Source organism: Tricharina praecox, assembly GCF_024521635.1.
Source record: "Tricharina praecox strain CBS 144465 chromosome Unknown BZA05scaffold_2, whole genome shotgun sequence".
NCBI lineage: Eukaryota > Fungi > Ascomycota > Pezizomycetes > Pezizales > Pyronemataceae > Tricharina > Tricharina praecox.
The window spans coordinates 239,583-265,494 of record NW_026250404.1 but is presented as its reverse complement, the minus strand read 5'-3'; the positions used below and the strand labels follow the sequence as shown (position 1 = coordinate 265,494).

General features: G+C 54.5%; 8 protein-coding genes across 8 annotated transcripts; 7 read left to right on the top strand and 1 right to left on the bottom strand.

The window, feature by feature from the left end:
• Window positions 1–994: 994 nt before the first annotated feature.
• On the bottom strand, window positions 995–2,067 carry BZA05DRAFT_433024 (uncharacterized protein; the record flags this gene model as incomplete). Its single annotated transcript, XM_051486246.1, has 4 exons — window positions 1,777–2,067; window positions 1,701–1,737; window positions 1,371–1,450; window positions 995–1,188 (listed from the first exon to the last, which is right to left on the bottom strand). Exons 1-4 carry the CDS (start codon window positions 1,865–1,867, stop codon window positions 995–997), a joined length of 402 nt encoding a protein of 133 aa, XP_051343307.1. The 5' UTR covers window positions 1,868–2,067.
• A 1,050-nt stretch (window positions 2,068–3,117) lies between these two features.
• Window positions 3,118–5,057, top strand: BZA05DRAFT_99435 (NUDE protein). The gene is made up of 2 exons (XM_051488875.1): window positions 3,118–3,447; window positions 3,551–5,057. Exons 1-2 carry the CDS (start codon window positions 3,238–3,240, stop codon window positions 4,964–4,966), a joined length of 1,626 nt encoding a protein of 541 aa, XP_051343306.1. The 5' UTR covers window positions 3,118–3,237; the 3' UTR covers window positions 4,967–5,057.
• Window positions 5,057–5,501, top strand: BZA05DRAFT_99442 (uncharacterized protein). Its single transcript, XM_051488876.1, has one exon. It carries the CDS (start codon window positions 5,148–5,150, stop codon window positions 5,451–5,453), a length of 306 nt encoding a protein of 101 aa, XP_051343305.1. The 5' UTR covers window positions 5,057–5,147; the 3' UTR covers window positions 5,454–5,501.
• A 2,426-nt stretch (window positions 5,502–7,927) lies between these two features.
• On the top strand, window positions 7,928–9,355 carry BZA05DRAFT_346877 (uncharacterized protein). Its single transcript, XM_051481202.1, has 2 exons — window positions 7,928–8,482; window positions 8,556–9,355. The coding sequence occupies exons 1-2, from the start codon at window positions 7,977–7,979 to the stop codon at window positions 9,178–9,180; spliced, it is 1,131 nt and encodes a 376-aa protein (XP_051343304.1). The 5' UTR covers window positions 7,928–7,976; the 3' UTR covers window positions 9,181–9,355.
• Window positions 9,356–15,491: 6,136 nt separating this feature from the next.
• Window positions 15,492–17,639, top strand: BZA05DRAFT_433021 (uncharacterized protein; the record flags this gene model as incomplete). The annotated part of the gene is made up of 1 exon (XM_051486245.1): window positions 15,492–17,639. One exon carries the CDS (start codon window positions 15,492–15,494, stop codon window positions 17,637–17,639), a length of 2,148 nt encoding a protein of 715 aa, XP_051343303.1.
• Window positions 17,640–18,608: 969 nt separating this feature from the next.
• On the top strand, window positions 18,609–20,142 carry BZA05DRAFT_470446 (uncharacterized protein). Its single transcript, XM_051487900.1, has 4 exons — window positions 18,609–18,931; window positions 18,999–19,102; window positions 19,157–19,559; window positions 19,638–20,142. Exons 1-4 carry the CDS (start codon window positions 18,713–18,715, stop codon window positions 19,707–19,709), a joined length of 798 nt encoding a protein of 265 aa, XP_051343302.1. The 5' UTR covers window positions 18,609–18,712; the 3' UTR covers window positions 19,710–20,142.
• On the top strand, window positions 20,138–21,470 carry BZA05DRAFT_433019 (uncharacterized protein; the record flags this gene model as incomplete). The annotated part of the gene is made up of 2 exons (XM_051486244.1): window positions 20,138–21,143; window positions 21,438–21,470. Exons 1-2 carry the CDS (start codon window positions 20,364–20,366, stop codon window positions 21,468–21,470), a joined length of 813 nt encoding a protein of 270 aa, XP_051343301.1. The 5' UTR covers window positions 20,138–20,363.
• Window positions 21,471–23,763: 2,293 nt separating this feature from the next.
• Window positions 23,764–24,321, top strand: BZA05DRAFT_99348 (uncharacterized protein). Its single transcript, XM_051488874.1, has one exon. The coding sequence runs from the start codon at window positions 23,946–23,948 to the stop codon at window positions 24,246–24,248; it is 303 nt and encodes a 100-aa protein (XP_051343300.1). The 5' UTR covers window positions 23,764–23,945; the 3' UTR covers window positions 24,249–24,321.
• The last annotated feature ends 1,591 nt before the right edge of the window (window positions 24,322–25,912 follow it).

The window sequence follows — 25,912 nt, the reverse complement described above, 5'->3', positions numbered from 1 at the left end:
CGCCACCCACCTATCCCGCTGCAGGCGGACTGTCAACCTTCCAGCCGCAGGTCAGGCCTGGGATGCGAGTACATATCATAGTACCGACATCTGCCAGCTTTTACCGACCGAATGAATCACCATCGTACGGTGTCTTGCGGACGCGGTGAGAGGGAGTCGAACATGGTGTCCTTGGTTAGGGCGGCAGCCTGGCAGGGATGCGGTTCAGGGTTGGAACTTGGAACTGGGGACAGATTGGCTGACGGACTTGGGAGCACAGAGGTCTGTACTCTACCGACAATCGTGGTGACGATGGAGTCCGAGAGATAAAGAAAGCAATGTGCTGGTGGTGGAGTCCGAGAGATAAAGAAAGCAATGTGCTGGTGGTGGAGTCCGAGAGATAAAGAAAGCAATGTGCTGGTGGTGGAGTCCGAGAGATAAAGAAAGCAATGTGCTGGTGAAGGATATGTGAACCGTAGACTTGCACGAAGCTTATCACGGATCGTCACTCACACCCGTGCAAAAGAAGTCTTGAACGCCGGCCACTTCCAAGTTCCCAAGTTCCCAGCCACCTCCACCGCGGCCCCCAATCCCAATCCCCCACCATTTCAACCACGGGTACTCCAACAAGTATGCCACCTCGCACAGGATTTCCGCCGCCGCCGACAAAGAAGATTCGCTCTTGCGGCATTTTCATCCGCAGGCACACAGCAGACCAGCCCGAAGATGGCAAGCTCCCCCCTCGCCCCATCAGTGGAGGGAGTCACATCAGGATCGTACATAGGTCCGGCCGGCACCAGTCCAGTCTTCTCCGTAGCAGACCTGCCGGTCAGTGGGATATGGATCCGCATATGCACTGAGCACCGGACATTCGCGTGGCGCTCGTCTATGCAGGTACGGTGTACGGCCATGTCTAGCCTGTTGCCCTGGAAGGATCGCTGCATTTTTCGCGACCTTGGTCGGCGTTCAAGTTCGAGTTCGAGTTTGAGTTTGAGGTCGAGTGCAGAGGGACTTTTCAAAAGCCCGTCACCGAAGAATCAGTGGAGGTGATTTTCGAGCTGAGCTCGATTTCGGTGTCCGGTGCGTTCGATCCATCGGCGGCATGGCCGTCGTCGGCAGGAAAAGCTTCGGGGAGTCTTCGAGGGAATAATGTGCGGGAATTACTCGGGCTTCCCGACGAGTTCAACTCGACAAACTCGACAGACACGTCTGGAGGGGTTGGTGAGAGAGAAAGTTGGCTTCGACGGCTTCGACGGCTTCGTCAGGCTCCGGCCGGCTGCAGCCTGCAGCACGCACGCGAGATCTAATCAGATCCAATAGATAATGAACAGAAAGCTAACCGGGGGGCCAGGCCAGTGGTGTTCTGGCATGTGGCGGCCTGGCCGACCGACTTGACTGGACTGGCTTCATGCAGGGACACCGGACAGTCGAGTTGGACAGGTGCCAGACCTGCCAGCCTGCCAGCACTTTACTCTGCAAGGTAACTAGAGTAGCTGTTTGGGTTTGGGTTTGGGTTTGGGTTTGGGTTTGGGGTACGGACAATATGTACATGAACAAGACGTGTCGTTTCACATCGTGCGGAGTCGACAAACAAGTTGTTGCACTTGCGAAGTTGCGATCCCTCGCCTCCCCCCCGCTCCCCCGCTCGAGATAGTTATCGCGGTGCTCGCTCTGCTGCTGCGCGCGCGGGGAAAAGCGGGTGTTCTGTGTAGAGTACATACGATTTTCCGCGATCGATGAGGGGTTCTTGTCGTCGGCCTGGCCATGTGGTCAAGTATATGTAGTAGAGCAGCCCACCGGTGCTGGTGGTGGTCGCGCCAACGGCGCACAGCAGCAGCAGCAGCGATGGTTCGCTGGCAGATGCTGAGGAGATGCATGTAGATGTCATGTCGTCTTTTGTTTATCCAGGGCACTAGCTTCATAGTAGCATGCACAGCGACGGAGGTATCATACCTCATGACTACTCCGGCGATGGTGATCGGGAAGGAGTGGGTATTTATGAAGAAGTACGAAGTATGTCCCGTAGGAAAGTGCCGCAGTGCTTGTGCTTCACCTTGTGGAAGGGGAGCCGGACTGTCTCAAAGCCAGACCCGACAGACAGGCTGCGCCGCTTCATCTCCTTGTGTCCTGGGGGATGTTTTCGGTGCAAATTGGGTTGAGCTGGCAAACTCGAGTGTGCCAAGCCGTGGCATGCGCTGCGTCACGGCGCCATATGCCCCACCGATGAAGATATCTTCACGACCATTGCGCCCGCCAGCAAACAAAGAGCGGGAAGCCGTGCTACGCCGGGTTATGCGCCCGGACAGATGGACGATGTCGGTGCTTTGTTTGTGGCCGTGGGCCCGGAGATTTATTCGTTTCTCTCGACTACGCGGGCGGGCAGGATGGACTGGGGCGGATCGGATGCGGTAGTTGTTCGTGCATTTGTGCTCTACTCTACTATGGAAAGTTAAACGAACGCCGTATGATGGCCCTGGTGCACCTGGGCTGGCCGCGGCAGAGAACGAAGTTGTAGGGGAGAGTAGATCGAACGGGGGAAGGTATGGAGAGCATTTGAAGTTGGCATGTATTTGCAGTTATGTACACTACATACCGTACATGCTTCTCCAGGATCTGGGCCGTGCCCCCCTCCTCCGCAGTTCAACACTCACACTCCTCCTTCAACTGCGATAGCAACTGCCAACCTGCATCCACCACCACCACCACCACCACCACCACCACCACCACCACACCCACCACACTTCTCGACTCCAACAACCATCGCGACTACAGTATAACATAAACATCAACAATAACAACAACAACTACATCACGACCCCTACGACCCACGACGTTCACCTAATACCCCTCCGTCATCGCCACCAACACCCATCGCCCCGTCCGGACTCCCGGAGGAGCGACTACCTCTGTTTCAACGGGACAAAGCGACCGGGAGTAAAGGTAGGTAGGAGGTAGGTCGTCGCTCATCGCCAATTCGAACGAAACTACCGACACTTCCGACAACCCGTCCACGTCCATCCTACATCTCGATCGCTCCTCCCTCCTCCCTCTCCCTAATAAGAACCCCACCGACACGACTCAACTTAACGACGCCCCTCAACTGCAAACCCCCCGGCTCGCGACGGCTACCCTTTACCTTCACAACCAGAACCTAAACACTACTATACGCGAAAGGAAAAAATAAAATAAGGATACACACACTGATAGACTAGCCACTGCTGTAGCTTCGTCGCCACCTCCGCCTCTTCCTCCGCCGATATGTCGCTAGACGACCCCGAGTCCTCCGACGAGACTCTGGATTTCTACAAGTCGCATGTCCGAGAGTTGGAGGCAGAGCTCGCCGACTTCCAGGCTTCGTCGCGAGAACTAGAGCAGGAGCTCGAAAAGGAGTTGGAGGCAAGCGAGAAACAGCACCGGGATCTCAGGAACAAGAATGAAGCGCTACGGTACGAGGTCGATGAGTGGAAGGTAGTTATCTCCCCCCTCCACGATGCACGGACAACCCACCCGATAAGGGGTACGGTGCGAGGGCGCTCGAGGAAATGCTGATGAAACGATTTTCGCGAAACAGAACAAGTACAACAAGTCCAAAACCGAAGCGAACTCGGCCCAGAATCTCCTGCAGAAGGAAATCACCTCGTTGCGGGAACAGAACCGGGCCATGCAGCTGCGACTACGCGACATGGAGGTCTCCAATGACGACTTTGAGCGACAGGAACGAATCGTGATGTCTTCGCTGGAGGATATCGAGTCGAAATACAACCATTCCCTGGAACGAGGAGTCATGATGGAGGAGGAGGTCCGAGCGGGAGAACAGGAGAGAGAGGCTCTGCGCATCGAAGTGCAGCGGTTGCGCGACGAACTGTCGGACCTCAAGGTGGAACAGGAAATCACCGCCGAGAAGCTCAACAACACCCTGGCCATGGCGGCCAAATACGGTAACGGCAGTTTGCACCACGTGCCTCCACCCAAATTCCCGTCGCCATTGTCCGATAGCTCGACAATTCTGTCGGATGAACTGGGCACGTCCATGACGACGCCGTCCGTTGCCTCGACCGCCACGCCCCAGTCGGATCACTCGGGCCCGCCGTCACCACCCATGTCCGAGGTGTCGACTACGCCCTCGCAGTGCGCTCGGCTCAGCATTCCTTGCCACGACGCAACCACCCCGCGTCCCCGAAACTTCCAGCCGAAGTTCAGGAAGCGTTCGCGAGGTTCGTCCATCGGTGGAAATTCGGCGTTGCCGATGCCGGCCTCGCGGTCTCTCACCCAGATCCGTGGCTTGATCGGACAGATGCAACGGTTGGAGCAGCGAGTACAGAGTGCCCGGAGCAAGCTTCCTGGTCCTGCCGTCACCACTCCTCCGCGAGGTTCACCACACCACCCGCAGATGGCACCGCCACTCACTATGAACGCGATCACACTGCGGTCACACAAGAAATCTCGGGCTCCATCCGTATCGACCGCCTCCTCGGTGACGTCAGGTGGAGAGAGCAATTACAGCGGCCGTCTGAGCTACCCGGCCGTCGATAACAGACCGGCGTCCCGAATGGCGAGGCCTGAAAGTCGAGCGGGAGGCGGGATCCCCCGGCCAGAATCTCGCGTATCTGGCAGAACATCGCGTTCTTCCATGTCAGGGAACGGACTGGATCGGACCACAACACTTCCCATCAGGCCGCAGAGCCGGGCAAGTTTCGGCGGAAGGATGACCCCGATGACCGGCCACAGCTTCGGAGAATACGATATATCAGGCAGCGGCAGGAGGAGTATGGGCGGCCAAGACGGGGGATTCGGGATGTCGAACAGAAGGAACACGGTCAACAGCGGCGGCAGTGCAATTCCCCTCCCGAGAAAGAGCTACGGTGGACGGATCAGTACAGTCGGAACTCGGGAATTCGAGGAAGAGCCCTTGCCAACCACAGCCACCAACCCCACGGGGCATGGACTGGTGAGAAGGCTTGGTGCTCAGAGGGGCGGAGAAAATTGAATTATGTCCTCACCCACCCGCCGAGACCAACAACTACACCACACCACACCATTATCATCTTTTTTTTGTTTTTGTTTTTACCGTTACCCACGGAACGTATTACTAGATCGTTAGTGGCCTTGTCTTGCTTTTCTTTTCGTTTCTGTGCGAGAGAGAGGGTCTCTTTGAATTTTATGGATGGATGGATGGATGGTATGAGTTAGCCCATGGCCTGTGGTTCAGATTGGTGAAGGCCCTTTGTTTTACTTCTATTATTTTTATTTGGGGGGCTTTGGGGCTTTGGATTGGAGTGGAGGAGGGTGAGCCGGTGGGGGCGGACAAGTTTTTTAACTTCATATTGCAACTTCACACACAACCTTTTTCTTTTCGTCATTTGTATTTTACTAACCGGGTTTTTATTCCTTTTTTTTGTTTTCTGATTCTGTTGCTGATTCTGTTGCTGTTTTCTGTTGGGTGGGAGCTTGCTGTACTTTTTTTTTTTTTTTGAGTTTTCCGCTACTACTACTTTTACTTCCACTTTACCCTTCTTCCTCTTCTTCTCTTTGTCGTATTTTCCCTTTGTTCTACGGCGGCGGCGTGGGGGGTTACTGGTTTTTTTGAGTTTTCCGGTTTAGTTTCTTTTTCCGTTTCAGTTCTCGATTCTGTTTCCGGTTGTGGTGGTGTTTTCTTGCTCCCAGATTGATTGGAGGATGGATTGGATTGGGGATTGGAGAATGGAATTGTTGGAGAATGGATTGGTGATCGAGATTGGTGATTGGGATTGGGCTTGAATTGGGTGGCTTGAATTGGGTGGCTTGGACTGGATTGAAGATTGGATTAAGGATTGGGGTAAATTTGCATGGCCTCTGATAAAGTTGTTTCGACGCTTTTCTACTTTTCAACATTTACCTACTTCTTATCTATTTTCGCTTTTACTTGTTGCCCCTACGTGTGGATTGATGGGAGATTAGAGAAAGTGTTTTGTTCCAATTCTTTCGGTTAGTTCTGCTTTCTGGCTTCCTGCTTTGATGGATGATATTGTTGGCGCTGGACGGCGTTTTTTCTTCTTCTTCTTTTTTCTCCTTCTACTTCTACTTCTTCTTCTTTCTTCTAGTTCTTCTTTCTTCTAATTCTTCTTCTTTCTTCTGATAGAGGTGTGAGAGGGCTTTAACTGGGTAGAACGGGGGTAGAACGGGTGGGGGAGGACGATAAACAGGCGGAAGGGGGAAGGGGGGAGGAGTATGAGTATGTAGGAGTAGAAGAATAAGGGGATAAGATAGTTGGGTAGTAGATCATGTATGAGCAGGATGTGAGCGGGATGGGATATACTACGAGCATTTTTAATGAGTTTGATATTTACGGGAACGGGAACGGGGGGCGAGTGATGAAAGGTGAGTATGCAGTATGCACCCCTAGCTGCACGCCGCTCGAGGCCGCGTCGCCGCGCGCAGTGCGATGGTGCCATAACCGTTTCCGGAGATCTTCGAACGTTTTTTGTTTTGTTTACTCGTTTACTTGTTGAGGAGATAGCGAACTGCGGATCTTGCGGGACGCGTTTGGATGTCTGGATTCTGGGATTTGGGTTCGCATGTGATTTGCGTGATATGCGTGCTCTGGGAGTAGGATTACGTTGGAGGGCAGGTGGGGAGAAAGTGGTGGTGGAAAATCAAGAGTACCCTGACCTTCCCCCGGCTTCTGATGATGGCTATTACCTTGCTTAATCTGGTTTTTTTTGTGGTTTTTGCAGTGTGAAGCACCGTTATGTGGCACTATTGAAGGTGAGCTCGGATATGCGTCTGCCTTCAATAGGTACTTCAACTCGGAGTCACACGGATTCATTCGGTATCACTCGGGCTCGTAGCTACGGGCTATGGGCGTCGAATTCCGGCAAGGCCCAAGGGGCGATGGGTATATTGTGTGCGTACATACCGCGGGGGTTTAAAACCCCGGGAGTGTATGAGCGTAGTATGGTGAGGCAGAGCTCTGCATCTGAGTATGTCACTCGACAAGCGGCCAGAATGCGGTTTCTGGCACCGCAGTGTAGACCTGTAGGCTGCAGGAGCACGAATCTACAAACATGGGAGTTGTCCACCTCCCAAGCGTTGCGTTGGGTGACTCAATGGGTCGTTCCAGCCTCCAGGCGTTCAAGGACTTTGCGACTAGTTGAAGAGGTTCTGTGAGCAACCTTCCTATCACCCAGTACTAGTACTCTAGTCTCACCTCTCGTTGGGGTTGTCTGGTTATACCTCTAGTAGTCTCACGAATCCTACTAAACACGGTCCTTTCTGCATCATGTCTGCGGCGGAAGATGGATACCCCAAATTCCAATGCCTTGCAGTGGTCCCGTAGTGCTTTGTATGTACAGTCCGTCATGAGATGGCACCGAGTGTATCGTGTCCGTGTCGTTCGTACTTAGTAGTAGAGGCGTAGTGCCGGTTATGCGGCCGTCCGTACATACTCCAAGCTATGAACAACGGTTTCGTCGCCTCTTTCGGTCCGCACTAAAACTAAGATTTGCACCTTATGTATGTAGGGAAGCGAAGGATGGAGCCGCCGTTGACAATGGACATGGTTTGAAACCCAGGGCACAGGTGTCAGGCACAGCTTATGTACATTGTACGCAACGCGAAGACTTGATTTGTGCAGTTGTGCTCAGCCGCCGACGGGATGCGCAGAGCTTCTGAGTGCCATGTGTGCTTTCAGGAGCTGTTTTGCTCTGCTGAAGCATTCTGCGATGGAATTGCGTTGACGAAGTCTTGCGAATAGAACTGCGCGGGATGCGGCGGCTTCTATATATACCACTGATCGACACTGAGTTCCGTACACGACACAAATTTACGTCTGCTGATGAATGATCGAGTGTGTAAGTGGCAATGTATCGAAGAGCGTGAACCGGATCAATGTTTTTCCGGCCGGGATGTTGCACGAACCTAGAACCATGCTAAGTTAACTCCAACCCCACAGTGCACACAGCACAGTACCCCCGATCCCCGCGCGCACCCCCACCACCGACCATCTCTCACCATCCGCAATGCCAATATCGCGCAACAAGCCACCGCAGGCGCCTCCGGAGCTCCCGCTGCTGACGCCTCCGGCGACCTCGCTCGAAACCTTCACGTTCACGTCGCCGACCCGCAAGCTCATCACCTCTCACGACCTGAAGCTATTCCAGAACTCACCGACGCACCAGCTTTTGCTGTCATTCACGACGGACCTGAACAACTCGGTGCTCAACGTGCCCAACTCAACTTCCGTGCCGATCTCGCCGCTCGTGCAGACACTGCTCGACATATTCGACCGCGTCGATGCGGCAATCGACGAGTTCCCGCCCGAAGACGTCGGGCTCAGCAGGTTCGGGAATAGGTCGTTCCAGCGCTTCTACGACGCGCTATGGGAGCGCGCGAAGGAGTGGCATAAGGTGCTGGACGTCCCCCAGGAGGCCAGGGATGAGGCCGCGAGGTACTTCTGTGAGGCGTGGGGGAATCGCACGAGAATCGACTATGGCTCTGGCCACGAGCTGAATTTTTTGGCGTGGACGTGAGTTTGCCCCGTGCTAGGCGGGTGGCGGGCGGGATACATTGGGTGCTGATGTAACATGTGTGCCGCTCAGGCTCTGTTTCCAGCAGCTGGGCCTACTGCAGCCGGCGGACTACCCCGCGGTGATCCTGCGGCTGTTCAACAAGTACCTTAGCATCATGCGGCGTTTGCAGACGACATACTACCTGGAGCCGGCGGGCTCGCACGGGGTGTGGGGGCTCGACGACTACCAGTTCCTGCCGTTCCTGTTCGGGTCTGCGCAGCTGTACTCGCACTCGTACCTCCGCCCGAAATCGATCCACTCGTCTGATATCCTCGAGGAGCTGGCGGGAGAGTATATATACCTCTCCTGCATCGCGTTCATCAATAGCATCAAGACTACCGCCGGCCTCCGCTGGCACTCCCCCATGCTCGATGATATATCCGCGGCGAAGAATTGGGGAAAGATTAATGCCGGCATGGCGAAGATGTATGAGAAGGAGGTCCTCGGAAAGCTCCCCGTTATGCAGCATTTTATGTTTGGCGGGATCCTGAAGGCGGTGGAGGGTATGGGTGAGGGCCTCGGCGATGAGGATAGGGAGGGCATGAGGCATGTACACTCTACGTGGGGTGAGTGCTGCGGCATAAAGGTTCCCGCTAGCGTGGCGGCTAAGAGGGCCGAGGAGGGCACCGAGTTGAGGAGGATTCCGTTCGATTAGTCGATTAATATGACGGCTGTGAAATAAGTTCGGGCGGTGGTGCTCGAGAGCGATAAAGACTGGGTCGGTGATTTGTCTCGCTCTCGTATGTATGATACGAGGTCTGGTTAATTTTCGCTCGTGACATTAGAGGCACAGAACAACAGTAATGGGCATCTTATGCTCAAGGTTTCGGCAGTCCAAGTTATGATGAAAGAACAACTTGACTTTAAAACTCTCTTCCATCCACCGGTTGGTTAGAACTTACTGCTCACCGGTCGTTGAGGTTAAATATTCCAAGCTTAAGCTGCTATCCCCTAGATCGTAAATAGATATGCCGTTTGCGGGCTTTTTGGACCGTTTTGAACGTAAGTGAGTACATAACGCAGCAACCATATGGCTATAACCAAAGATGATCTGCTTAAAGATCACATATCCTGGTTGCCAGTGATGATTCTGGCGTCAATTTAGGTATTCCCATGCTAGTGAAGGAGAGAAATGCCGTCAAGATGCGAAAAATAATATGCTGAAATATCTCGAATCTTTAGGAATATTTCTCATAACCTCTTATCATTTGGGGCTCATCAGATGACGTTCAGTTATCGGAGTTGAAAATGTAAAAGATTTGGTATTACCTGAGTTGTGGCTGTTCAAAAATTCGGGTTTTTGACCAAAACTACGATATTGAGGGAGCTGGAACCACCCACAGGACAGGCCAACTAATGATCATTACACAGAACCCGTAGTACAGCAAGGGGGAGATAATCCGAAGTTCCCCAGACTTTAGAGAAATATTTGAGCTCATGGTTGAGCTCTCAATGGCCAAAAATCGGTTAAAATCGTATCGTCTGGAAAGCTTGTTGCCACTCACTCACCAAGGGATATAACCAAATCTTGAAAAGATAATCATCAATAGGAGATCACAGAGAAGAGGTCCATCTGATTAGTTGCGGGGTAGCTGGCTAAATAGAGTGACTGTCAGAGCTGGAAAATCCGTATTTGAAGGACACATTGACCGAAAACGAGCTACGGTCCAGGGGATAAAACCTCTACTTCCCTCCCTCCTAGCATGTAGTAATGGCTGCCGGCATCGATGCTCGACATGCGGCTCGACGGCGATCTAAACTCGGAGACGTGATCGCGATATACCTACCGTTCCCGAAACCAGGGCTACAAGTAAACGACTACCGGGAGGATGGATCTACTCGACTACCGAGGTATGGGCGGCGAATGATAGTCGATGACGAAGGAAGGCTGCCCGACAAACCGCGCCCCGCCCCGAGGGACATGTAGGTACGTCCACGAGACGGCTGAAGACTCGACAGTTGCTCCACGGCACTCTGCTCTGGTGCTGCAGTACCTATCGTACAATATAGTAGCATGCGATTCGCGGATATCCTTCCACCAGTACCCAAGTAGGTTTCTTCACCGCTATCACATACAACGTGATCACTACCGGTCGGCGGTCCTCTATTCGGCATGGATAGATCATTATTCATAGGAGGCACGGTTCTCCACGTATGAGGTATGTATATAAGTAAGTAGCCACGAACCCGACAACCCTGTGGTGACCACTGACGCGATATCGATATCGATCGAGGCCGGTTTCTCGTTTCGCACCAGCAGCAGCAGGAGCCAGCAGGGCTCGCTCTGACGATGCATTGCACGACGTTCAATTCCGAGGCCGATCGATTGATCGGGCAACGGGATTTTTGGGTTGGGTGTCGACAATGAATGGAGAGAGAGAGGGAGAGAGAGGGATGGCTGTTCGAACTTCCTTCCCGCTTTTTAGGTATTCCCTCTTCGGGGGGTTTCTATGCGCTCTACCGGTACTATGATAGCCGTTGTCCCGGTCTACGGTACATACAAATTTTATAGCATAAGACGGCCGACGGCCGATGGCCGGACCCCACCGATCTACTATTTTATATACTAGGTACAGGCCGCAACCGGCCCGATCTCACTCGGCCAACACCCAGCTCCCGGCCGGAGGCCCAGAGTGTCTGTGTGCCTGTGTCCCCACCGCGACTGATTCCCGACTTGTTGTTTGCATTACGTTGCACCGCCCAGACCCCTCGCTCGCTCGCTCGCTTGAGCTTCGCGACGTGACGCGGGCTCGGCGGGCTTAGTAGGACCGTGGGAGACTGGGAGGTCGGATGTCCTCGCTTCGGAGTCGCCGGGGCGGCTTGGGACGGATTCCGGAATGATGGGGTTCCGTTGTGTACTGCGCTCTGGTAGCGGAGGGAGGGAGGGAGAGAGGGAGGGAGGGAGGGAGGGACTCGGGAGTGGCTTTTGTTTGTGCTTAGTAACACACACCCTGAACTCTTCGATTTCGGCCCGTACCCAAGTTACACGCGACATTACTTCCAGCCCTCCGTGTCTTTTTTCCACTACAAAAGGGAACATCGTAGCGACTGAACTACTCTGGGGGCTCTTAATCGAGTTCTACATACTCTATTTTATATTATTTTTTGGCAATGAATATCTAAGCGGCTCAAACTTGGGCGTGTCAGAGTCTCAGAGCCACTCCAGCTTATCTAGGTGTCCCCAAGTTCCAACTTCCACCTCGTACGCAAAGGGACAGGATAGGCGGAGTGCACGTGGCCGGGCGGAGGGAGTGGTGGTGGACCTGTGGCCGTGACTACAGTAGTGCAGTAGCGTGTCACTGCTCTGACTAGCAGCGAATTGCCACCGTTCCCGTGGTTGTCGATTGGAGGAGCCAATCCTCCGTGGGAAGCCGATATGTAGAGTACCTATCTGCGGAGATCGGAGGAGGGGAGCCCGCCGCCCGGCTGTTCCTGGTGGCCGTCGATGAGTGCATCCAACCGTGCATCCAACCGTGCAGGTGCTCTACATGCAAGGTAGGTACTCTAGGTGGTCCGGATAAGCCACACTGTGCAGCGACTCCTGGAGCTTGGAGGAATGGTGTCCGCCGAGTTGCCGACTCTACATATGGAATTGGAGGGTCTGGACGGTGAGAATATTGCGTGTCGTGGTTGCGGGGGAGGGAGAGGAGGAGAAGGAGGGAGGAGGAGGAGGAGGAGTGGTCGTAGTCGCTCAGGATGGATCGTCTTACATACGGGTATGATACGGTACTTGCCAGAGCTCCGTTCGGACCGACCGTATGCAGTTCGGACACCTACTGGGAATGATAATAATCCGGTCGTAGAGTAGAGTACGTCTCGCCCAGTCCGTCCGTCCCGTCCATCCCGTCCGTCCACGGGCATAGGCACATTTGTACTTGCTTATGTACGGTTTGCCTACCTACCCAACGTACATACCCGGGATGAACCTGTGGGCGGTGGACCGCGTCCTCCGTAAACCCAGTCCAGTCCCCCAGAGCCGGAGACGGACCGCGTCCGGACTGCGATCCTGCCGGCCACGGACCACACTCCGCACTCCGTCCGAAGGCAAAACGCGGATGAGTGTTTCGGCATCCAGCCAATCAGTGTCAGGCCAGGCCAGCTGGCGGAAACGCCGTTCCCGGCTCCTTTCTTCGCGGCTGCGGAAACCGCAACGACTACTGGTGCCAGAGTAGAGTAGTACGTACCGTAGTCGTCCGAATTGACGCGGCAGTCATCTATTCTCACGTCGGTGGCTCGGTGGGTTGTCTCCGACGATAGGTACACATATCTGCGATTCGGACGTGGTCGTGGCCGTGATGCCGGCTGATACGTTGGGGATCGTGAGTAATGGGTGGCTGTATATGGATTTCTGGCTCTCTGGAGGCGGTGATGTCCTGGGTTTATACATATTTTTCTAAGACCAGTTCCCGAAAATGGAACGAAAGGGCCAATACGGTAGCTATCCGGGGCCAAGGTCCCCTGAAGTGGGCAGCAACGTTGTTCGTGAGAGTCGGTAACTGGCATAAATATGTATCCATGTAGGCACTGGCACTTCCTCTCTTGCATCTGCATCATCATGTTGCTTGCGAGTTGCCCGTCCGCATCCAGAACTGGTCACTGGTCACTGCTCAGACCTCAATTTCCCGGCCGCCCGGCCGCAACAACAACGCATAGGTACGGTGCATAGGTATGCATGGCTGGATCGTCGACGGCCAACCATCGCAGCCCCTTGAACTCGCTGTGGTTTCCGGGACTCTTCGAGGGTTGACCTGCTGGCAGTGTACATAAGCATGGCACTGGTACCTGAGCAACTGCAGGTACTACGGAGTACACAGAGTATCTTCGGGGAGCCCGAACCCACCTCCTCGTTCCTCGGATTACATACACACGGACCAGGCTCTATCTCTCCCCTTGGATCCCCAAGATTCCTTCATAACTACCGTACCGAGATCAAGGCAGCAACGATTTCCCTACAAAGTCCGAACGAAGTATAGTAATTACTCTGCTATAGAGTAGATACTTGGTTATGTATCGACCACACAAGAAAAACGAATTCCATACACTTGGCCATCGCGCGCTCGGGCTCCCCGCCCACCCCAGAAGGATGCTAACTAACTCAGGCGAGCCCGATCGGGCTTGGTTTGGAGCGCCAACCCTGGTTCGGTACGTTTGCCCCTATTATTTTCCCGGAAGTCTCCTCATCTCGACGTGGGTTGGAACTTGGGAACTCATCATCTCAGCCTCATTCTCCTCTTCCTCATATGTCGAGTACCTCCTTTGATCGAATGCCCCTCTCCAGCTCCCGTCCAATTTGAGGCCTGCAAGTCGTCGTCGTCGGTGGGATGGATGGCCACTGGTGATGGACGGACGGCTGGCTGCAGGCTCAGGAAGGCGAATAATCGCCGGACGGATGTCCTGCTCTGCAATGGGCTCCATGGCCGTGCTGCTGGTACTGGTACTCGAGACTCGAAGGTGTCTCCCCGTCGAATCCTCACGAGTCATCTCCACGGCCTCATTCTCGTCATGTACCCAAGTACTCTATCACAGTACTCTACTCTGCCGTACTCTACTCTACTCCACATCACCGTACTCTCCGCACCCGCATCTTCCCTTCCCTCCATCCATCCATCCATCCATCTCTCGAGACCGACCGAACTCGCCAGCCAGCCAGCCAGCAGCCAGCCAGCCATCTCGCCGTGCACGCACCCTTGTCGCTCCATCGTCTCCCATCCATTCCCATTGTCTCTCGCCATCCCCCCCCCTCCCCTGTCGTTCCGGTGCTCTGTCCTCGTCGCTCACGCCCGTTCCTGTTCCACCACTTTTCTTTCTTACCTGTTGCAGTCCTCACTCTGCCAATCAGCCTTCGTTCCAAATCCAGTCTTTTCCCTTTTCATTCCTCTCCTGCCACCCCCCCTACCACAATACAAATCCAAAAAATCCAACCCCCGTACCTCCTCTAGCAGAATAGTCCGCCAAAAGTCCAAGTTGTCCCTACTCAGCTCACTAGTAGTCCAACTAACAATTACCTACTACTGCTCACTGACCCTCGCTTTCGCTCCATCTCGCTCGCTTTCCCTTCCCTTCCCTTCCCTTCCCCCCTTCCTTCTTTCTCGCATCCCCTTCATCAACTTCTTCTTCTTCTTCTTCTTCCTTTCTTGATACTGCCACCACTCTACTTGCTGCTCGCCTTCCTCCACCCCTTTCGTTCCCATTCGACGCCGCTCCCCTTCGCCAGGTACCTTCTTTTAACTGCCTCGAATTCTGCTCAAACGTACTCGGCGGATCCGACATCCATTGAACCTACCGTTGTAATAGCGCACCTCTATTCTTGGTGCTCCGAGCGTTGCGTGGTGTTGTCGTTGGCATTGTCATTGTTGTCATTGTTGCCATTGTTGTCATTGTTGTTGGAGATATCCATCCCGCTTCCTGACAGCAGTTGAAGGATCGACTCGGTAGCCCAACCTCCCCCCTTTTGCCCGCCGAGACGACCTACAGCATCTGTGCTTCTTAAAGAAGGGTCAATCCGCAGAAGTTGATTAATCAGGAGTCGCTTGTGGTATCAGCAACTGTCAGTGAGTGTCTCCGCCCCCCGCCCCCTCCCTTCCCCCCTTTGTGCCTTCGTTGCGTTGTGCTCGCGTCTGGTTTCTGTTGCTTCGATGTCATCATCATCATCATCGAACACACAATCAGGGGTAGACGAGGTCGACCATTGCTGACGAGCGCTCCTCCGAAGTCCAGAGAATCAATTACCACTGTCACGCCTTCCGAGCCTCCGCAAATCTCTAAAGCATAACCGGTTCGTTCGCCTCATACTCCTTCACCTTTGAGGGGCACGCGGGGGTCACGGCGTTTTTCTAACTGTCTCTCTAGTGTCCGGAATACCTCACCGGACCACCGTCTGCAATCATCACGGCCGTCCTTCCGCACTCGGCGCGTCTTCCTCACCCCCACAAGCCATCGGCGGACTGGAATCGTGAGCAAGCCACGATGCCGGCCGGATTCAGTTCGGATACAATGGGTCACCCCAACAGGAGGCGCATAAACATGCCTTCGATCAACACCGGAGCGTCGCAGCACCAGGAGAACGGGATCGCGTCGCCGGGGACCGGCTATGACATGCAGTTCACGCCGCTGTTGCCCTCTCAGCTCCTGCTCGGCTCGCCCTTCCAACCTGGGACGCCAAATGCGTTCGCGTCCCCCCAGTTCGGCATGCATGGAGGATTCTCTCAGCAGACACCCACGTCGGCGAATCCCATGTCGCCCACTTTCGGAGGAATCGGTGCGTCCGGACTGGGTTCGCCTACCGGATTTGGCCCGCAGTATGCCACGTACTACCAACAGCAGTCTCCCACTGCAGGCTCTCCCATGACCCCCGGCATAGTACCCGGGACGTCGCGGACCGTCTACTTGGGCAACATTCCACCCGAGACCTCCGCCGAGGAGATTCTGAGCCATGTGCGGTCCGGACAAATCGAGTCCGTCCGTCTGCTCCCCGATAAGAACTGCGCGTTCATCTCTTTCCTCGACAGCTCCTCGGCTACCCACTTCCACTCGGATGCCATCTTGAAGAAGTTGGCTATCCGCGGTCAGGATATCAAGGTCGGCTGGGGCAAGCCATCGCAGGTGCCAACCTCGGTTGCGATTGCCGTCCAGCAGTCGGGCGCTTCGCGGAATGTCTACTTGGGTAACCTTCCGGAAGACGTGTCTGAGGAAGAGCTCCGTGAGGATCTGGGCAAATTCGGGCCCATCGACACCGTTAAGATCGTTCGCGAGAAAGCTATCGGTTTCGTCCACTTCCTCTCCATCGGCAATGCGATCAAAGCTGTCAACCAGCTCCCACAAGAGCCGAAATGGCAGACTCCTCGTCGCGTCTACTACGGCAAGGATCGATGCGCGTACGTCTCCAAGACTCAGCAGCAGAATGCCGCCCAGTACCTCGGAATCGCCCCTGGCTACGCCCATCTCCTCAACAGCGCCGACAAGGAGATGATCTCGACGGCTCTCGCTCAGCAGTCCGCTGCAGCCGCCGCCGTCGCCACATCTGCGGGAGGTATCAACAACCTCGGCAACCGCACGGTGTACCTTGGCAACATTCACCCCGAGACGACCATCGAGGAGATCTGCAATGTTGTCCGCGGAGGACTGTTGCACCATATTCGGTACATCCCCGACAAGCACATCTGCTTTGTCACCTTTATCGATCCTACCGCTGCCGCGAGCTTCTACGCTCTGTCCAACATTCAGGGTCTGATGATCCACAACCGACGCCTCAAGGTCGGATGGGGCAAGCACTCAGGAGCTCTGCCTCCTGCGATTGCCTTGGCCGTGTCTGGCGGTGCGAGTCGGAATGTGTACATTGGAAACTTGGACGAGACGTGGACCGAGGACCGCCTCCGTCAAGACTTCTCGGAGTACGGCGAAATCGAACTCGTCAACACCCTCCGCGAGAAGAGTTGCGCCTTTGTCAACTTCACCAACATAGCCAACGCTATCAAGGCGATCGAGGCTGTCCGGAGTAGAGACGAGTACAAGCGATTCAAGATTAACTTCGGAAAGGATAGATGTGGCAACCCTCCCAGACAGGCCACCAATGGAAACCACCAGTCCGGAACTCCCACTTCGTCCGGTCACCCTCCGCTTCCCAGTAGCAGTCCGGTAAACGGACAGTCGCTGCAGCCCAGTCTCTCTCACTCCGGCTCTGGTGGTAGTCCCGCCCAGCTCAGTCCTGCTGGCATGCACTCCAACAGCCCTGGATACGGAACGCCGACCACCCCAGGAATGAATGGCCTCAACCCCGCTGCCAACCCGCTCCAGGTCTACTTGGCCCAGCAGCAACAGCAGCAAGAGGCGGCTGCCTACGCGTCGAACCTCCAGCAACAGCTTGCCGCCCAAGCAGCTGCTGTATACGGTCAGCAGAGCTCACAATTCGACTCCATTGGCCAGGCCGCTAATTCGGCTTCGGATGGTTTAGGACACAACAACGGCAACGGAATGGGAATGAACCAGAACCTCCGGGTTGGAGGCCAGCACAGCCGCGCCTTGAGCATGCCGGCCATCAGCCACCAGGGACAGCACGGCCTCGGCGTCAATGGATACGGAGGAATGACTGGATGGGCTGAGGAGGAGATGCACTAGGCACAGTAATGTTTTGATGAGGGCTGCGGGTGGCACGGGTAAATCAATTTGTGGAAGTGAATATTGGGGACATATACCATTTGGCATTTGTTTTTGCGTTGCAACTGTAGGGCTTTATCGGATCGGATTGCGTTTTTGCTTTGGGAACGGGAAGGAGTTAAGAGACAGGGCTACCGAGATAGCGACGGCATCAGCATCATCATCATCGTCATCACCCCCCTTAATCACATTTTAATGCGGGCCCCTTCTTTTATCTTTTATCTTTTTCTCCCTGTTTATGCTCGTTTTCGTTCGTTCTTTTTTATCCCCCTTTCTGCCCATCTTGTTGCAATCCTACCATTTGTTTGACATTTTGTCGGACCGTGCCGCTTCGTCGACTCGGCCTTTTTCTTCATTTCGCTGTATTGCTTTTAGGCCGACCTTATACGCATGTTTTTCTTGCTTTGGTCTTTTTTTTTATCTCCTTCATTTTGGTACTACAGCTTTCTCCTTTGTCCTTTGTCTTTCTACCTAATCTTCTGGCTTTTTTTTTTCTTCTTTGCTTTATTATTATTGCTTGTTCGCTTCTTCTCTTTCACTTCTCTTTCGCACTAGGGACTTATCTCGGTAAAGATAAAAGAAGCGTTGTATACCTGCTGCATTGTTCGTAGAAGTGGGGGGCGGAGTGGGTGGTGTAATGAGAGATATCTACTCGAAATTGAGTTGCGACGCGTGTTTACGTGGTTGGTAAAGTGAAGTGAAGTGAATCTCAGCGGAGTGATCCTCAGTGAAGTGCCTACTCACAGACGAACTGAACTTTCAAGTTTCACGCACGGACGTTATTTTTGGGTAGGCACCGAAACTTGCTTTTTGCTGCCGAAGAACCCAATTAGGTAACCTTCCCCTGCAGATCATCGCCGACTTGACTTGGCATTGACATCTCGTTACGGGTGGGTGGGTGGGTGGGTGGCCAGGCGCGGCGAGCTCCAGCTCTTTCTCTACTGTACAACCGTGACCGACCGACAGACCAACAGAAGCTGTATTCTTTTCCCCCTCTTTCTTCCACCTTCGCATAACCACAATCGTCTCCAGCAATGCGCACCGCAACACTATTATCGGCCATCGCCGGCGCCTTCCTCCTGCAAATACCGGCGTCTCTCGCAGACGTTGAGATCACAACGCCAGATGCGAAGACTAAGTGGGTCGGTGGCAGCACGGTTGAAATGAAGTGGCGCGACGATAAGAAGGAGCCCAAGCTCGACCAGTTCGGCGCGTTCAGTGTGTACCTGTGTTGGGGGAGTAATAATGTTCCGGTGAGTGAACGAGCAACATGAGGCTGGGGATACGGGGGTGGTGGTGGCTGATGCAATGGATGGACAGATGTGCGAAACGCCCCTCGGCTCCGTCGGCGCGAAGTTCTCGTCGTCCATGGTATCGACGAAATTCCAGATTCCTGCTGCGGCGGGCGGGAACGGCGATGTCTAGTATGTTTGCTCCCAGGCTCTGCGACTCTCGCTAACCTTCTTCCACCCCCACAGCTTCATCAAGATGGAGACTGTCGCGACGACGGGCGGGTTCACGTGGAACTACAGCCCCCGCTTCACACTCAGCAAGATGACGGGGACGTTTTCTTCCGCAGCGCAGCTAGAACAGGACAAGGGCGACACTTCCCCTCCCGCGGGCACTGACACCGTCGCCACGGGCGGCAGCGTCTCCGGCGACGCGGCGGAGTCGGCAAAAATCCCGTATACGCTGCAGACGGGCGCGACGAGGTACGCACCCATGCAGACACAGCCCGCAAAGAGCATCACCGCGAAGAAGGCTAGTAGACAGTATCCGACCTCTGCGTATACGGTGTATAAGACGAGAGGACCGGACCCGAATGTGAGGACGACGATTACCCTGCCGTGGGATTATGTCGTTACTACTGCTATCAATACGGTAAGTGCGCTGCTCTGCTCGGGACTGCGACGGGACGGGAATGGACGGGACGAGGGAATGCTGACATGTGCGGAATAGGCGGCCCCCGCACCGGATCCCCAGGACGATGATGAGGATATGCGGAAGTTCATGATGCGGTGGAGGGATTGAGCTGAGCCGGGTCGGTGAATGAATGAGGTTTGGCGGTGTAGGAATGAGCGGGAACCTTCGTACATACCGTCGTCGCGTGGGCGGAACGTTCAGGGCATGGCGTTTAGCTCTGTCACTAATGGAAGTCTCTTTTCTTGTCTTTCTTGTCTTTCTTTCTTTCGCAGGGGCGTCACGATATGATGTTTTTTTCTTCTCTTTCTTTCCAGCTTTCTTTACGGCGTAAGATATCATACACATGGAAGTCGCATACGCTGGAATCGAGTTTTGTATTTATGATTGTACCATGTACCCTACTGCACTACGGAAGTTGCGACGTTGGTGCCTGACATGTGTCTGCCACGATCGAAATCTTGTGCAAGTCTGTCATCTATGTAGATTAGATTGGGTGCGGGTGGGAGTACCGGGCACCATCCGAAACGAGTCTTGTCCTGCCGATCCCTAGTATATCGAGCACATACGAAGTACGTACCCAAGCGCCAGGCGGCCTAATCCCGCCGACCTCGACCGAGTGATGTCATCACGCAACCCTCCAAAGAAATCGAGGACGTCAGTCGATTCACCCGACGAAACAAAACCGTACGCATCCTGCCCGTCCGCCGTCATCATGTTCCTCCCCCCGTTTCCCTCCTGCGCTCACCGCCGTCCGCACCCACCATGAAACCCACCGCCCCCGCCGCCGCCGCCCCAGCCGCGCTCCTCCTCGACGAGCTGGCCACCACAGCTACAGCCCTGCTCCTTGCCTTCTGGCTGCCCTCCGCCGCCTACCTCCTCGCCCCCGCGCTCTTCCCCGCCCTCACCGCACAATACAAGACCCAGCCTTCCGCGCCGCCGCCCACGCCGCAGGAGCTGGCGCACTGCGCACTTGTCGTCGCGCGCAACCAGCTGCTGGGGCTGGCCGTACAAGCGGCAGTTCACATCCTGCTGTTCTCCACCCTGGGCGTCGGCCCATACCCGCCCTCCCCCTCCCCCCGCTCCCCCATCCACACAGCCCTCACCCTCGCCCTCTGCATCCCCCTGTGCGAGCTGCTCTTTTACGCTTTCCACCTACTGTTGCACCAGCCCTGGCTATTCCGGCGGGTCCACCGCGTGCACCACGCATTCACCGCGCCGGTGGCGCTAGCAGCGCACTACTGCCACTGGATAGAGTTCGTGCTCACGTGGTATGTGCCCGTCATGCTGCCGCCCATGCTGGTGCAAGCTAGTGTGCGGGAGGTGGGCGTGTGGGTCGCTATTGTGGCGGGTGAGAGCGCAGGGTTGCATTCGGGGTTTAGTCTGGGAAAGATGGGAGGGGGGACGGGGGTGATGCGGGCAATGGGAGGGCTGGGAGGGCTCGTCGAGAGACATGATAGGCATCATATGAAGGGTGTGCAAGGGGGCTATGGGACGTTCGAGTTGCTGGATTGGGTCTTTGGGACGCAGTTGAGGGATGTTAGTGTAAGGACGGAGAGGGCGGGGAAGGCGGGGGAGGCACGGGAGGCACGGGAGGGGGGCGGGGCTGAGAAGGTGCAGGAGCAGGAGGGGGAGCGGATATAAATGTGTGTATTTGGGTTTCCTATCATGAGGTTTTGAATTTTTGATAGAGCTGCTACAGCTGGTTACATACATGTAGAGTAGATATCGGATAGTTAGGTCGAGTAGAGTACCTACTAGTAGTTAACGATAGTCACGATAGTCATGGATAGAACAACCCGGCTTGTCTGGTTAAGTGATTACTATACACACTGGTAGTTAGCAAGCCTAAACCCCTTGCTTGCCGATTAAGGCATCCACTTTTTAATCGTCAGGGAATCCCCGAACCGAGAGACAGACAGGCGCGCATCCCGTGATTCTGCCGCGGGGAACCTCACCTCTAAAAAAATCGGGTGTGTATGGGGGAGGGGGGTGGGGATGGGGGGTGGTAATACGAATAACCGTAAACGTCTAAAATGCCATAGATTCGGGAAAAGATCTAGGTACAATGCTATAGTTTGTTCGACTGCATGCATGTGTTTGTGTAGGTCACAGCCGGCCGCCGGTATCGTGGTACTGCTGTGCGCAGACCTCCATACTCCATACTCCATACGCCATCTACGATCTCAGGGGTTGATGCTCAAGTTTCGCCACGTCCAGCTATTTCGTACCTACTTCAAACCTACATAGCTAAATGACTCCCACCTATAAGTCGTAGGCTGTCATCATTCCGCGAAGGATGACTGGGTAAATACTTAAGCACCTAGTTCTAACCTAATAGCCCCACATATTCAATACCGTACCCCACCTCCTCTACATACCATGCCATTTCATGCTTCTGATCTCAGCTCCTATTCTCCATTTCGAATATGGAGCTGCACTGCCTCGCAAGTTTGGTTTTGTGTCGAGACTGCGCAGGTTGGTTGCCGGTAAGTTCCGTGACTGTTTTCTTTTTTCATTATTTTTTTCATTATCGTATGTAGCATTCCACCTTAGCAGATCATGGCTGTATACGTACCACATCCAGTTCCACCGTACTGTCTCCGACCGCTGGCCTCGAGCTCGATGTGGGTTCCTCATGGATTGCTCTCCACCCGGCCGGCCCATCCGTGTATAAAAAAGGAAACACAGAAAGAAGGAAGAACAATGAGAATGACATCCGGGCATAAAAAGGAAGGACAGGAAGAAACAGCCCCCCCCCCAAACCAAGTTGCGCGACTCTCGAGTGGCGGTGGGTGAGTGGACGAGTGGGCGAGCAGTGCAGGTATGTAACAGCCCGAAAAGCCCATGGGCTGGGCTGGGGCTGGTAGGCTGATCTGATAGCCCGGGCAGGAGCCGATGTGCTGGCGGCCCAGCCCGGGCTATCAGTTGGGCTGGGCGGGCTGGATCCTAGAGTTGGTAGGGTAACTCTACGACAATCAATTGATGTCCTCTCTCTTTCTAGAAGGACTGAAGAATGAGTATTGAATGTACATGCTTGTAAATGAAAGAAATCAACTTCCGCTTACTACTCTACCGGGGCTGCTATGTACTTGATATGAGATTGGCGCTCTCAGTTGCGTCTGACATCTGATTAAATGTTATGTGGGAGGTAATTTTGTTTCGGGAGGCGATGCAGTTGCGGACGATGATTCTGTTGCGGTTGTTATTGGGATACAAGAGGTCCATGGTCGTGCCGGATCACCCTTCACAATACTAGCAGTGAGACGCATCACTGGAACTCACTCGCTACAGCTGGCCTGCCAAGACCAGTCCGGGCCCGGGCTGGGCTACACGCGCTGGCTACAGGCTGGCTTTGATTGGGCTGGGCTGTTGCGTGCACTGTGGGTGAGTGGTAGTGAACGAGTGGTAGTGGACTCTGGACGAGTGGTAGTTGCGTCTGGACGAGTGGTGGCGGGTTTGGAACGTCGAAAAACAAAACCATAAATGTTTGGACTACAGTGCCGAAGACTAGGTATGACATTTTAGACGTAATAATAATCCTCAGGTATGTATGCATAGTCGGGACTCGGGACATGTCACTCGGAGGTAGGAGTGGAGGAGGATCAAGGCGGCATGCAGTGGGAGGAGGATTATAGGGCGGAGTATCATAGCAGGTGCGAATTGAAAGGATTGCAATTGTGAGTAACCAGGTAGGTATGTATAAATGGTAGTTATGTAGCTGCTTGCGGGTAAGCCAACCGAGTACCTGCTGCACCTATCACAATTGCAATCGCATCATTAACTCCCACGGCGGACGCCCCCCCCCCCCAAAAAAAAACAAAAAAGGACATCACGGCGATAAATATAGCCCATACCACTGCCCAAGACAGGGCATGGAGAATCAAGACTTCTCCTCGATGCATATCATACAAAGTAGACGACTGCGTGGGCGCTGGAATTGCGTAGGCACTGGGTATTCCGACAGGCGTAGTGGGTGGTAGCTACCAGGTATCTAGTAGGACATAAACACGCGCGCCACGATCTGTGTAGTGTTACTGTAACTGGTAGTCGTGGTAGGAATGCTTACGTCGGTTCCTTTCAACATTAAACATTGGTTGGTTGGGGTATTATGTGTGAGTGTAAGTGTGTGTGGATGAGCGTGGCTTGACGGGAGTTAGATCTGGGTGTGGGTGACGGAGGGATGTGGATGTGAGGGAGGGCGACGAGTTCAGATCGACCCCTCCGGCAGCGCGGACAGCAAGTGAGTCATCCCCCCCTCCGCGCGTATTCAGCTGCCGCTTCAGGCGCACGTTGGCGACCAGAGATGACTAGAGATGACCGTAACTGCACAGTGCGCAATGCGCAATGCGCACAGCTGTCGCGGCCGTCTCCATCTCCACCCCCATCTCCATCTCCATCTCCACGGTTCACGGCCAGGCGGTTGAAGACGCGAAGAAGCGGTGGCCCGGTGGGGGCCCATGGGATCGAACTGGACGACTCAGGAGCGCGAGAGCACGAATATGCAATAGACTGAACGGTGGGCACGGGTCAGGACTTGGGGGAGGGGGAACCGTGTGGGTAGTGGTACGGTTCGGTGTGGTACGGTTCGGTGTGGTACGGTTCGGTGTGGTGTGGTTTGGTGCGGTGTGGTGTGGTTTGGTGCGGTGATTGGCTCCGCACTTCTGAGTTGGAGAGCGGAGGCTGGCGAGAACGGCTCGATTGGGTATTGGGTATTGGGTATTGACTCTTTTACTCCATTGGGTATTGGGATTGGGGATATGCAATTGGGGCTTTAGGGGTAATAGGTAGGTAAGCTGTGTTTTCTTTGCGAGGCTCGAGCAGCGTAGACTCTGCAGGTAGGTGTGTATAGAGTACCTTTGGCTGCCAGAATAGCAGCAACTACTGGCGATACTACCAGTAAACTTGTCAGCACTCGGTTGAGGGGCGAGACACGGGGTTTTCAAATCCGTGGGAGGGGAGAATTGAGCCTTGTCCACGAGTGCGAGGCTCGGGGGGAGTGGGGGGGGGGGGGGGGGGGGGGGGGAGGGGGGAGTCATAGTCTCATAGGCCACATGAAGGATTACGCACGGTGGCAGGTGTTGCGTTCTGGCCGGGGATTGGAGCGGCAATGTCAATCGGCGGTGGCGATACCGTGGTTTTCGGGGGAGCTGTAGGTATGTTGATATGAGAAGAGCGACTGGAATAGATGGATACTTTTGTTGGCGATAGGACGCACTTGGAGGGTGGGTGAGGCGTTGGCGCCATATAGCACGCAAGGCGGTCTTCGGTTGCGGCTGAACAAGCGGGGGAACAGCGATTCCTCCTCCGTCTACTGTAAACCCAGGTCATGCCTGTACGACGACCCCTTGGTCGGTCGGGCACCACCGGTCTTGCGGGTGTGCAGTCACTGCACACGTGGCCGGCCACCACGGTCCACGGTTAGTCGGACAGTCTACGACGGCGGGGTATCTATTCTGGGCGCGTTTTGTGGGCGGGTGGCAACTTTCATCTTGGAGTTTCTGATGACTTCTGCTGCAGGGATTGCTATGTGGCCCTACGGTGCGTGGGTTAGTGGTGTCTTTATTGCTGCGAATGATGATGATGTGATCCCCAAGATGTCGAACTGCAATGGCTACCACCACCTCCGTCCGCACCCAACTTCCTTGCTTTGCCGCCTTATCGGCCTCGAAGAGATCAGATCCACTTCCGAAGCCAGCGGGTTCGTTTCGTCTGATCGCTGGCAGGGTGAAACTTTATTAGCGATAGGTCAGCACTCTGATGATTGATCGGCAAAAACGACCTGGATTTCGGCATCTTCCAGTAGGTAAATGGAAGCTTGATTTATCGTTTAGCGCTGGAGGACAAGAGCGAATATTATGAGTAGAGTAGCTACCGGTGTGTAGCGGGCCGGTGGCTTTCTTCTAGAAAAGTCTAGGTCATCTGTGAGGAGGTAGTGCACCAACACCGACCAGTGTTCTAAATACATAGTCCAATCTGTCCCTTTGACTGGACGGGGGGCAGCTTGGAGAAGTGTTGCATACAAAGGACTGGACGGCAGTCAACCGCCAAGTGAATGCCCAAGTTACCGCGATTGTGGGGGTAATAAAACCAGCACATATCTATGTACTTACGTATGCAACTAGAAGCTCTAGGAGTGCCGGCAAACGTGGTCAACACTAGGTAACTGCGGCCTGTAGAGTAGTCTACGGTACCGTGAGTGAGTGAGTGTGTGGGGCTATGTGCCACAGATTCAACTACTGCTGTAGATCCTCCTCGCAGAAAGCATGCAACATTTTCTCCAATCCATCTCTCTGGGGATCGTTTCCTCCGTT

Coding starts and splice junctions, on each gene's coding strand:
- BZA05DRAFT_99435 (XM_051488875.1), top strand. CDS start 3,238: ATGTCGCTAGACGACCCCGAGTCCTCCGACGAGACTCTGGATTTCTAC. Junction 3,448..3,550: donor ACGAGGTCGATGAGTGGAAG/GTAGTTATCTCC, acceptor TTCGCGAAACAG/AACAAGTACAACAAGTCCAA.
- BZA05DRAFT_99442 (XM_051488876.1), top strand. CDS start 5,148: ATGGATGGATGGTATGAGTTAGCCCATGGCCTGTGGTTCAGATTGGTG.
- BZA05DRAFT_346877 (XM_051481202.1), top strand. CDS start 7,977: ATGCCAATATCGCGCAACAAGCCACCGCAGGCGCCTCCGGAGCTCCCG. Junction 8,483..8,555: donor CTGAATTTTTTGGCGTGGAC/GTGAGTTTGCCC, acceptor TGTGCCGCTCAG/GCTCTGTTTCCAGCAGCTGG.
- BZA05DRAFT_470446 (XM_051487900.1), top strand. CDS start 18,713: ATGCGCACCGCAACACTATTATCGGCCATCGCCGGCGCCTTCCTCCTG. Junction 18,932..18,998: donor GGGGGAGTAATAATGTTCCG/GTGAGTGAACGA, acceptor ATGGATGGACAG/ATGTGCGAAACGCCCCTCGG. Junction 19,103..19,156: donor GGCGGGAACGGCGATGTCTA/GTATGTTTGCTC, acceptor CCACCCCCACAG/CTTCATCAAGATGGAGACTG.
- BZA05DRAFT_99348 (XM_051488874.1), top strand. CDS start 23,946: ATGCGCACAGCTGTCGCGGCCGTCTCCATCTCCACCCCCATCTCCATC.